Source organism: Charadrius vociferus, unplaced genomic scaffold, assembly GCF_000708025.1.
Source record: "Charadrius vociferus isolate BGI_N301 unplaced genomic scaffold, ASM70802v2 scaffold423, whole genome shotgun sequence".
Taxonomy (NCBI): Eukaryota; Metazoa; Chordata; class Aves; order Charadriiformes; family Charadriidae; genus Charadrius; species Charadrius vociferus.
This window is the reverse complement of record NW_009648149.1, coordinates 287,009-299,569: the sequence shown is the minus strand read 5'-3', so window position 1 is coordinate 299,569 and position 12,561 is coordinate 287,009. Positions and strand designations below refer to the sequence as shown.

The 12,561-nt window shown below is 42.1% G+C and overlaps 1 protein-coding gene across 1 annotated transcript; it reads right to left on the bottom strand.

The window, feature by feature from the left end:
• Window positions 1–4,387: 4,387 nt before the first annotated feature.
• On the bottom strand, window positions 4,388–11,123 carry CRYZ (crystallin, zeta (quinone reductase)). The gene is made up of 8 exons (XM_009883956.1): window positions 11,013–11,123; window positions 10,595–10,747; window positions 8,779–8,942; window positions 7,908–7,959; window positions 5,513–5,662; window positions 4,996–5,097; window positions 4,807–4,902; window positions 4,388–4,549 (listed from the first exon to the last, which is right to left on the bottom strand). The coding sequence occupies exons 1-8, from the start codon at window positions 11,121–11,123 to the stop codon at window positions 4,388–4,390; spliced, it is 990 nt and encodes a 329-aa protein (XP_009882258.1).
• Between the last annotated feature and the right edge of the window lie 1,438 nt (window positions 11,124–12,561).

Sequence of the window (12,561 nt, the reverse complement as noted above, 5' to 3'; positions counted from 1 at the left end):
CTGGACAGGCTGGAAAGGTGGGCCCATGCCAACCTCCTGAAGTTCAACAAGGCCAAGTGCAAGCTCCTACATCTGCGTCGGGGTAATAACAAGCACAAATCCAGGCTCGGCAGGGGATGGCTGGAGAGCAGCCCTGAGGAGAAGGACCTGGGGGGGGCTGATTGACCAGAAGCTCAACATGAGCCAGCAATGTGCGATCACAACCCAGAAGGCCAACTGTATCCTGGGCTGCATCAAAAGAACTGTGGCCAGCAGGTCAAAGGAGGTGATTCTGCCCCTCTATTCCACTCTTGTGAGACCCCACCTGGAGTACTGCATCCAGCTCTGGAGTCCCGAACATAAGAAGGACATGGACCTGCTGGAGCACATCCAGAGGAGAGCCACGAGGATGATCCGAGGGCTGGAGCACCTCTCCTATGAGTGGAGGCTGAGAGAGTTGGGGTTGTTCAGCCTGGAGAAGAGAAGGCTCTGGGGAGATCTTATTGCGGTCTTCCAGTCCCTAAAGGGGCTACAGGAGAGCTGGGGAAGGACTTTTTAGTAGGGCATGGAGTGATAGGATGAGGGGGAATGGATATAAACTGGAAGAGGGCAGGTTTCGATTAAACACTGGGAAGAAAGTTTCCACTTTGAGGGTGGTAAGGCACTGGAACAGGTTGCCCAGAGAGGTTCTTGAGGCCCCATCCCTGGAGGTGTTCAAAGCCAGGCTGGATGTGGCATTGGGCAACCTGGGCTGGGGGGAGTTGTCCCTGCCTGTGGCAGGGGAGTTGGAACACGATCTTCAAGGTCCTTTCCAACTTGAACCATTCTACGATTCTATAAGTTAGTGTAAAACATAGGAGATGCACTTCCACAGGGACCAGCTTGGTGCTGGACAAAGTCTGCCTTCCATTACTTAACCTTGCAGAAGAAAAACATTCCTGCCCCACTTGACAAGACCTTGCTCTTTTCTCATCAGTATTCATTGAAGTTGTTTCATAAGCCTCACTGTAAAGATCTTCTTTCCTTTTTCATGCTATGTGCCTGGTTATCGCTCCCAAGTTCACATTCTTGAAAAAGCATACCGATTTCCCCCCCAACGCACTACAGTTTGCACAACAATATTTGCCTCCAGGATGTCCCCTGTCTCAGACCTGAGCCTCAGTTCCCAGCTTACAGAAATGATGAAAATACCCCCCAGTGAGACCTTCTGAGTGCCTTTAATAAAAAGAAAACATTAACCTAGGTGCAACTGAAGGACAGATGCCATCTGTCCTTGATCTGACACCAGTCTCTCCCATCACTGACTGCTAACCCAAAAGCGAGTGCGAGCATTAGAATCAATTTTACAATGTAGAATATGAAAAAGTTAGACAAATATCAGTGTTTAGTATTTATCTCACATTCTTTCAAATTAGAAGATAACAATGTGCACCTGGGCAAAGAACAGCTCCCAACAGTCTCATTAACTATGCGAGCCAGAGTAGCACGAGCACACATTCTTCCACAGGTGTCTTGGGAAGAATACAAGGACAGTGCCCAGACACGTAGGGATGGGATTAGGGAAGCCAAGGCACGGTTGGAGCTGAATTTGGTGAGGGATGCAAATAATAATAAGAGCCTTTACAGATACACTAGCCAGAAAAAGAAGATTAAAGAAAATATACCACCTCCAGTAAATAAGACAGGAGAGCTGGTGACAACCGACAACCGAGAAGGCTGATGTACCCAACAAACACCTCTCCCATGAAGACAGGCTGAGAGCCAGCAGGGTTGTTCAGCCTGGAGAAGAAAAGGCTCCATCCAGGGAGACATTATAGCAGCCTTTCAATATATAAAGGGTGTTTATAAGAAAGACGGAGAAAGACTTTTTACCAGGGCCTGTACTGACAAGACAAGGGGCAATGGTGGTAAACTGAAAGAGGGTAGGTTTAGGTTGGACCTAAGAAAGAAATTCTCTCCTGTGCAGGTGGTGAGCCCCTGGCACAGGTTGCCCCATCCCTGGAGGTGTTCAAGGCCAGGCTGGACGGGGCTTGGAGCAACCTGGGCTGGGGGGAGGTGGCCCTGCCCAGGGCACGTGGGTAGACTAGATGGTCTTTGCAGGTCCCTTCGAACCCAAACCATTCTATCCATGATACTTCAACTATGGTTATTCAAATCAACTGCAATGACAAAAAAAATAAAGTCTCTTTGCTACAGCTCTAAAGAAAATTCTCTCTTGATATGCACCACTTACCATAAATCATCCATTTTCCATTAGCAAGATGCCCAAACATTTCCATCCATTTAGCAGCGATAGCACAGCGGACACGGCTGTTGGGGAAGATCACACTACGCCCAGGACCCACTTCTGGGTCTGTTGAGACCACACGTGGGAAGCACGAGGAAGTAAAGCCATGTTATCTCATTTCCAAGCAAGTATTTTGCGTCTCTTGGCATAGCTATGCACACGAGAAAATCAAGCAGAAAGGGCTGGTATTTTCTGAGACAGATTTTAAACAAGCTGGCACTGGATCAGTTCTAATGATCCAACTATTCCTGGTCTCCCCCAAGGGGAAGTCACTTGGCAAGAAGGAGGATCTAACAGGTGACAGATGCTATCACCTGTAAACAGAAAATGTTAAGTCACCAATTTTCTACCACTTTTTTTAGTATCCATAGTATTTATATGCTAACGTGGCCACAAGCTTTGAAAATATTTCAATTCTAATTACTTTAATAAAAAATAAAATGAAAAAAAATCCACTGTGCACAACCATAGTTGAGGCATAGGTTTTTGGTTTGTTTTAAACATATCTGCCAAGTACAATGGAGACACCTGAATGTCAGCAAGAGTTCAACATGAAGAGTGCCCAGTTTTCTGAAAGGAGCCAATTGATCCTGGAGGACACACAGGTAAAATAACTAATCCATTTCAGGCTCCAGAGACAAGTAGTGTGTCAGGATTTGATTTCTCCCAACCACAAACAGAACAATCGTGGTTGATTAAGCACTAAAACAAAGTGTTAAGATTTGATCGAAAGGTTTACAAAGAGACAGATTGTGGGGCCCTCTCTTACCTTAAGATTTTAACAAGTGATGACAAACATAGAGGAGAAATTCAGACATTTCAAAAGATTTTGCCAATTATTTTCTTAGTTTAGATTAAGCAAAACATGAGCAGAAATGAATGCCTGTTCAGAAAAAAAAAAATAAATCACAGCTTAGAAAATGGTAGTGTGATGAAGCTGCCACCCTGAGGTGACTGTACATGGATTCAGAAACCGTGTGTGGATTTATGATAGTATAAAACCAAATGAATCCACACCGAATATTAAAAAGTAAGTAATCTTCACAAACAAAAATACTTCTAAAAAGTTTCTGTTTACTGAGAACTCACTTTTCCTCAAGGGAACAGAAGAGCTCATCCTTAAAGTTGAGAAAACTCTTCTGCAGGTGATGACTTCACTGCTCATTAGAGAATTATATCATTAGAAGGAAGCGCCTGTAATACCAAACAGTTTTTTTGAGCATAAAAACTGACAACATATCAAAGAAATTGTCCTTTCTTAATTGGATTGTATTTGGAACGAGTCACCAATGTACACACATTCATTTATGAACTAACATGAGCTCTCAGTACCCATGAAAGCAGCGCAGCCGCTCTTTTTTCCTCATTGTAGCCAGGGATTCGGGTGACTTTAAATTTAATGAAGGTGACAGGAAGAATGGAAATCCTCACTACCCAGCCATTTACCATGGAGTCGGCTGCTTCTGCCAATGCCATCAGTTGCAAAGCAGCAAATATTAGCATGCAGCTTTAGAGTTAGGGTCCCTTTGGATTAACCAGGAAACTTTCACCTCAAGTACTAAGTCAGGCATAGCAAAATGAAACTGCCTCTGCCTCCAAACAGTTCATATTTGAGAGATTCTTCGGCCGTCTTCGGAGCTGGGAAGTGAACTATTTTGGGAGTAAAAGCTTTTATTCCAAGTAAATTATGTGACAAAAGATGATTAAGACAAATTTTTTGGCTAAAGAATTTACATAGCCCCAGTTACAGGCATATAGCTGGTTCTATTCTTTCACGTATCTGCTAAAAAAGCAGACTTCATTTTGCAGTACCTACAGTGGCCTCTCCACTGCGTCACAAAGAGCACGATACCGACTTCTCTCCTGGACATTAGCTTCCCCTGCAGCACAAGGCCACACCAGCAGAGAAAATTTATTATTTCCACATCAGCCAAAAAAATCACTTTAACATATACGCAACTCTGCTTATTACAAAAAGAAAATAGATTAATTAATGTAATTAATTAATGTAAGTTAGCACTTGTTGTTACTGCCAAACCTGATCAAAAGTATGTTTCATAACATACATTCAATGAATCACGTAAGCAAAGGTGCAGTTGGAAGAGCTACTGGAAAGAGACTTTATGGAAGGAGCACCATCTTTCCCCGAGCACCGCTGCTATGAATAATGTCTTTGTGAGCCTTAACTACTTTCTCCAGTGGGTATTCAGAGCCCACAACTGGTTTCAGCCAGCCAGCTTCCATGCCATCAAGGAGTGCTGCTGCACACTCACGCCTCTCCTCCTGCATGCAATAAAGACAGCATTTACCACAAGGTCTTCACATTTTAGAAGAGTATTGACTATTTATACAAGTGTTAAAACAAATTTCACAACCCAAAAATATTTTATGATGTTCTGAGATTAAATCAAAACGTAAAGGAATGAACAAACAAGTTACAGTGAATTTATGCTTTCATCCCTACAAACAATTTTAACTGGAAATAGACAGGTGTTGGAATAAGCCAACAAAACATTCTTTAACATTAAAATGTTTCTTACCTCAGTTGCAAGAAACAGGCTAACTCCAATTATGCTAGATTCTTTACTCATAGTGTCTCTTGGATTTATCTCAATGGGACCTCTACAGCCCACGACCTGTTACAAACGAGTTCAAAGATAGTTCAAGTTGTAACTGTTGAATTGCGTTGCAAAATGCACAAACTAAAGTCAGTGACAAGAAATACTCACCAACACCCTTCCGGCATAGGACAACAGTTGCAAGTCAGTAGCAAGATTGATGTTAGACAGCATTTCTATTATTATATCAACTCCTTCCATTCCTGTGTATTCCTATACAGGACATAATGTGTTATTTAAATCACTCCAATTAGTGCTTGGGTACCACTGTTTATTTCATATGCTACAGACAAAATTTAAACAATTAACTGTAAAATATCTGTTAAATACAGCCTTTGTACTAAGGCTGACAGCTAATAAATTTAATTTTAGTATGTTCTGATATGTTGAATTACAATATGCTACTATATTGGAATTTGCTGGAATGCAAGAGTTTCGGAATGGCACTGCCGGTGAAGAAAGCTCAGCTCTTCCAGCCTGGAAAAGTTTTTCCTTATGTGGAAACGAAACAGACATTACACTATTGCTCCTGCATAAATCTGCTTTAAGAAACTTCTGTAAGCAACTCTTCACATTTTGTTAGTAAGAAAAATACATTCTGCACCAACTAGCCCTGATACATGCTTACCTTAATTTTATTGATGTAATTAGCTTCTCTGTGATTAAATGCTTGGTGAGCACCATTTCTCAGAACCATGTTCATGCCTTCCTCGGTTCCTGCTGTACCCAAAACCTTTAAACCACAAGCTCTGGCGATCTGACATGTTGCTATTCCTACCTGAGGTGGGAAGGGGGAGAGAAAAGGAAAAATTATATTTCTCTCTTAGCATTTTAAATTTTATGTATTCTACCAGCAACTTGGAACTTACCCATTTATGAAGTTGGTCTGGCAACATTTTTAACCACAACAAGTAATTTGGATCTTAAAGATAGCCAAATAGTCTTTAAACAAGGAAAAGGTATTTACAGAGGCATAGTAAAGTTTTGTAGGTTTTTATGGCTATCAGCATTTGATATAAATGCACGTAGAATGTTGTCTATCTGTTAAAGTTGGGCCATATAGATTTGATACAAAGCCAAGGAAATTCTTCTCTTCACAGAATCACCTGCTATTGATACCAGCACTATATACTGCAAAGAGAATCAGCCAGCACAGATTTCATTAACACTACTTCCGCACCTTTCACAAACAGATTAAATGATATCTTTAGAATCCAAATTCTTGGTGTCTCCTGCCTGCTTTGCACTTCAGAGGATGTTCAGAGGTGAGGGACACCTCCATAAAACCCTGATGTTGGAGCCAATGCTCACTTGAGGCACACCAATGCCATCTCTTGCGTTTGCTTTGGGTCACAGCGACAGAATGCAAATCAAAATGAGGGACCAGCTGACACACATCATGCCTCCCTGGGATTCTGTCCCTGCTGGTCAGCTTCCTGAGGCTACAGGTTGGGTAGCCCACTATACCAGCCACACCGCTGGGCACCTCCTCCAGGATATGCCCGCTTTGAATGGGGGGGAACAAACAAATAAATACACAAAAATGACCATGAAAACTCCATTCGGTGGCTCTGTGATTTAAATCTGTATGTATGAATAACACACAAAATAAATGGACAGGCTTCTCAAAAAACCTACCCTGACCACCTGTCTGGCCAGGATCTACCCAAATTGTTTGCCAAACATGACCTTGTTTTCTCAGTAGCAGATCACCAGTTTTCAATTAAATGAAAAAACAAACACCATTCACGGCATTCAGTATGTGCTTCATACCCATACATATCTCACTGTTTCTGCAAATATTCCTACAAAGCTTACAGGTCCACAGAACAACACATTTGCATTCTATGCTTCTGCAAACCAAAGGCAATATATCTTTTCAAGAAAGATAAAATAAGTAAGAATAGAATCACTACATTTAGGGTTTTTTTAAAAAAAAAGCTACAATGCTGAATGTCATTCTAGTATCTCAGAATGAAATCCAAATTCCTCCTCATATGAGACTGTCATAATCACCTTTTTGCTGTCTACCAAATAATAAAGGAAACTTTGCCCATTTATAGCAGCTGTTTGGTGCACCAGCAGAAGCTGAGCAAAGTGCAGAGTATGAGGGATAAATTAAACTAGAATGTTGTGTGAAAGAGATCTAAAGTTAGCTAGTCATGTAAAACAAAAGAAAACTATACTTTCAGTTTCGCATAGTATTCAGTCATGAAGTTTTATCACAGAATCATTTTGGTTGGAAGGGACCTTTAAGATCATCGAGTCCAACCATTAACCCATCACTGCCAAGCCCACCACTAACCCACGTCCCTCAGCACCACGGCTGCCCCTCTGTTAAACACCCCCAGGGATGGCGACTCCACCACTGCCCTGGGCAGCCTGTGCCAGGGCTGGACAGCCCTTTCCGGGAAGACATTTCTCCTAATAGCCATCCTAAACCTCCCCTGGTGCCACTTGAGGCTCTTCCCTCTTGTCCCATCGCCTGTTCCTTGGGAGCAGAGACCGCCCCCCCCTCGCTCCCCCCTCCTCTCAGGGAGCTGTAGAGAGCGAGAAGGTCTCCCCTCAGCCTCCTCCTCTCCAGGCTGAACACCCCCAGGGCCCTCAGCCGCTCCTCATAGCTAGTAGATAAAAAAAAAAATCCCAGAAACACACGCTTGCTATGCACCAGTGATTACCACTGAGAACAATCTGTACATATCTTAAAATTGCAGCTTTCTGCTATTAGTTTTATCACAGGAAGAACAGTTATAAGGCTTCCGCACCAACTTCCAGCTGCGCAGTGTGCTTACTACGTGACCCTCTGTATTAGGGGCCTTACACAATCACTCGTGCAGTTTCATAGTTACCTGGAATAACGGGGTTTGCTCTAAGAAAAAAGCATCCTAAAGTGTCTGAGGTAACAACCTAATTTTGTTAATCTATTAATTGATATAAATGTGACCATAAATCATATCACAGACAACAGCAGATACAAGGACAGAAGCAGAATTTCTAATAACTTGCCTTCTCAAAATACTTACTCCCCCACTGGCACCATGCACTAGCACACTTTCCCCGGCTTTGGCACGCCCTCTGAATGGCAAAACAGGAAATATTGTCATTAGGATTGCAGCACATAAGCATCAGACTGCATATACTGACATCAAATCTCACCTTTCACACAGTATTATTTCCCATTTATGTTACAGCTAAACAGGTCTAATCAGCCTCTTTGGGAAAACAGGGAGGCAAAATAAACCATATCATATACAAACATAAGTAACATGCAATTACGTCAATATGCAACTAGCAGCAATTAACAGCCTGGTACTGAACCCCAGTGCAAGATCTTCACCTGTCACAGATCTTAAAGTAAACCACACTAGTTCGCATAATTTGTGCTATCAAACTAAACCAGATTTCCAGCACTAAGCTCTCACCTGGCTGACAGGGAAGTCTGGCTTTTACCGTTACGCTGTCCTATGGCCACAGACAGGAACGTACACAGAGTCTCTCGAGCAGAGAAGCTCATGAAGAAAAGAGGAGGCTCTGCTCTACAGCACATTCTCAGTTTAATTAAGAAATTAGAACAATTCCTGGTTTTCTTCCCTAGCTAAAATACCAATGAGTACCAAAAAAAAAAAAAAAAGTTAGACGTTTTATTATGTGACACTTATTGAGGAAGCCTTTTCAGGTCTGTTCTCTTAACAAATACTTAACAAGAAAACACAGTTGCTAGCCTCTAGATAACAATTATCTGTAAATTCCGTCAGTAAAACAAATTTAACTCAAGCGTTTTTAAACATCTCCCACTCATTGATCACCCCCCATTTTACAGGACAATGAAAATACGGGATTCGGTAATTTAAATATTCAAAAGCAAAACACACAAACTTATATTTGGCACCTTACTTTTGGAAAAGAGCGCGATACGCAGTGAAGTAAGGTATTCCAATCGCTGCTCCTTGCCTAAAGTCCAATTTATCCGACAAAGGGAAGACACTATTAGCAGCAGCAACTGTATAATCTGCGTATCCTCCAGAGATTGTACCAGTGGTAAAAACTCTGTCACCTTTCTAGAAAGGAGGGAAAGAAAATACAGAAATTAATCATCTCCCTTATTCTTTCCTTAATATATATTAAGAATCTATTCACAGAAATTTAGGCTATTTCTAACAGCTCTCCTATTAAAAATAACCAGTTATATTTGTCACGGAGAAGACTTTCATAAGTGTTAATACATACAGTCAACGCAACACAAACCCTATAATTTCATAGACTTACATCTAAGTGTCATAATTATAACCTCTGCTCTATAGTGTAACACAAAAACCTTCTGTCTCATTAATATTAACCCTAATGAACCTGAACACTGAACAATTCCATCCACAGATTCCAAACGCAAAACCTCACAAGCTTTTACACACCCAAAAGAAACATTTCTCAAGCGTTTTTGTTCAAATGTGGAAAAAAGATATACTCTTAATAAACCCTACAGTAACTGAATGTTGCTGCTGTTGTTCAACAGGGAACCCTCAAAGCAGGGGTTGAGCAGGCGCGGAGGCAATGCCCCCCCGGGCAGCGTGCTGTGTGTGTGCCCAGGCGCTCCAGTCCTGCACGGGGCACCGCGCCAGCTGCCGCGCTCCAGGTCAGCACCCAGCCCTCGACAAGCCCGGCGTCAGTATCCATTAACAGTCACAGTCACCGAGCTCTAGTTTTTCTACTATTTGCATGTTGGTCTCAATAAATACACAGCGTGTGGACTACGTCCGTTTGATTTGAAGACATGGGGTATTAACTACTGTGCAGAGCGCTGCAGATCAGCATAGCTGTTTCTCAAGCATTACAAGTACGCAAATGAACGACCTTGGCTACTCAGCATTTTCTGGATGTCTGTCTGTGGCACAGATCGATCTCATTGTCTCTCTCCTGCATTCAAGCAAAGAGCATCGCGATTTCCACAAGAAACAAAAAGCACACACAGCAGATATAGCAAATTACTGTTAAGAAAATATGAATAAACATGATTCTTCTCTCTAGATAACCAAATCTCTCATCTCTCCCACAATAGTTACATATATTACAAGTCAGGAAATTCCAACACAATTTTAACTACATTTTTTTATGTTTGTCCAAGACTAACAGTCTAGTGACTTGAAAGAAAGAAAAGAGGAAAAAACTAAATAAATTTCGTAGATACCTTTTAACAAACTCCTAATTGCCATATCCTGTCCCAGGACTTTCCCCCTGAGAAAGTCTAAGTAAAACAACTAGACTGGAATAATAAAATATTTGAACAGTTTTAATAACATATATGTAATTTACAGGGTTCTGTAAGTCAGTAACATAAAACGTAACTCTGTGAAATTCCTACGTCGAACAGGAGGCATCCAACTTCAATTATTTCTGGATTGCCATAAAAATAGTTCTGAACCACAACTTTTGTACACCTGACATCATCGCTTTAAGCGGACAAACTCAAGTGCCTCTTCTGAGACCTTTTAACTCTTGGAGATGAACAGCGCTGAAGACTTCCCTACAGTTCAGTCTGCAGACTGGACTGCCAATATGATCTCGCCGCAGGCTTTTCCCCGTCAATGAAGTTGATTTTCCCCCTGCCCCAAACAGATTACATGATTATAAGCAATAAAAACGGGAACAATAGTATAGCAATCACACAAAGGGGATACAATAAACAATAATGAATTAAACCCCAATGTATAAATACCTTGAACGCAGTCACGTGTTCCCCAACACCTTCTACTACACCAGCCACATCTGAGCCAGGAGTATAGGGTAAAGCTGGTTTTCTAGCATAATTTCCAGAACGAATATATGTCTCAACAGGATTTACCCCACAGGCATGGACTTTAATTAACACCTAAAAGAAAAGATGTTTCTTAAGCAGTAATTAAACAGATTTAGAGCTTGAACTGACAGCACAGTACCATGGCATTTTAACTAAATTCTTAAACAGTCAGCAAAAATTCGGTATTGAACTGAAGCTATTTTCAGGAAATCCTTTATATGGAATACATAGCCCATATACTCAAGATTAAAAGCTTTGTTTTGTATTCTTCATTCTGTTCTGAGCGTATCTATTATCATTCAGTATCATTATCTCAGTTCACAGAATTCATACATACCTGATTTTCTTTGGGATCAGGAATTAAGACATCTGACTGGAGTTTAAGCACTTCAGGGCCACCAAATTCAAGAACTCTGACAGCTCTCATCACCTTTCTTGTGGCTGCCATAGCGATCAGAATATCTGGGGGCAGAGGGGGAACAGTAATATTATATTGCCTTCATAATTTATTTTGCATCTTCACAATAAGAAACCAAATAACCTCCTGTAAAGCAACTGATTAAATAGAGCTTCATTCCTGATTTAAATTGGGGTGGGTGGGGGGTGGTTCTTTGTTTTGGGTTGGTTTTTTTTCTCCTCAAATCTTGCAAAAGGCAGAAAATTAACCCTAGCATTTTTGTAGGACTTTATGGGTGTTACGAGAATCACATGCAAATAATTTATCTGTACAAGTATTTCTACAGTAGCTCCTGTGAACGCTGCACTGCTATCACATACGCAGAGATGTACAGGGTTTTTAGGGGGTGAAAACATTGACAATTTACTACTACATTCTGCCAAAATAGCCTGTTGTACATTGGCTGACTGGGCAATCTACCCAAGTGACATTCCAGTCACTGCTTCTGCTTATATATAGAAACAGCAACAAAAAACTATTTATCAGCTATCAAAACAGAAGATACCATAGGACATTAAAACAAGTGAGGAAAAACTGAAATGCAGACATTCCAGATTCCGATCCTTAATTCCAGCTGGATTTCGTCACCGCGGCTGTATGCAACGGAGAACCAGAGCCCTCAGCTGCCGCAGCTCACAGCCTTGCACACATTAACAGAAGCAACAACAATTTATCAACGCGTGAAACTGCAACTATCCCAACTGCATTCATTTGTGAGGTATTCTAACAAAACACCACGAGCAAGTTACTCCTACTACAGGAAAAGTTAAACACACTTCTTTCAGGAATCTGATCGATTCACACAGAGCTTTACCAGGTACACAGCAAACAACCACGGGACAGCAAACAGGCATACAGGAACCTTAAACACACCAAGAGATCATGGGTTTGGCCAACTCCACCTAAAGAACCCTAGGGCTGTAGCCAGAGGTAAACTTTTTCCACAAGATGATTACAGCTTTTAGAAGTACCTGACTTAATCGCTATTTTTTTCTCCTATCTAATACAGTCTGTACGGCTTCACATTTTTGGTTCCCTGTTCAAGTCAGGAAGAGTATCAGTCACAGCGATATACACTACTAACATTTCCCTTAGGACATGACAAAAGTCTACACTGCGAAGTCATTTCTGACGTATAGGTCACTCTCATACACGGTGATAATAAACCAAATTAAAAGAAGGCTTCTGCTCTGCACAGGAAAAACCCAGACCCATAGGTTCCAATAATCGCCCCTGCAGCACGGTGCCCGCCGGCTCGGATCAGCCCTCCCCGGGCGAGGGGAGGCAGCCCCGCGGCCTCCCGGCAGGACAACGGGCGGGACAGGCAGCGCGGGCGGCCCCCGAGCGCCAGTGCCCTGGCACCGGGGCCAGATCGGAGAGCTGCCCGCCTCTCACCAGGGGGACCTCGGACACAGCGACCGGGGGCCGG

What these genes read in the sequence shown, in the direction of transcription:
- CRYZ (XM_009883956.1), bottom strand. Translation starts at nt 11,123, where the DNA reads ATGGCAGCCACAAGAAAGGTGATGAGAGCTGTCAGAGTTCTTGAATTT. An exon ending in AACACGTGACTGCGTTCAAG is followed by an intron (nt 8,943 to 10,594) that starts GTATTTATACAT and finishes CCTCCTTTCTAG; the next exon opens with AAAGGTGACAGAGTTTTTAC. An exon ending in GCCTGTTTCTTGCAACTGAG is followed by an intron (nt 4,550 to 4,806) that starts GTAAGAAACATT and finishes TATTGCATGCAG; the next exon opens with GAGGAGAGGCGTGAGTGTGC.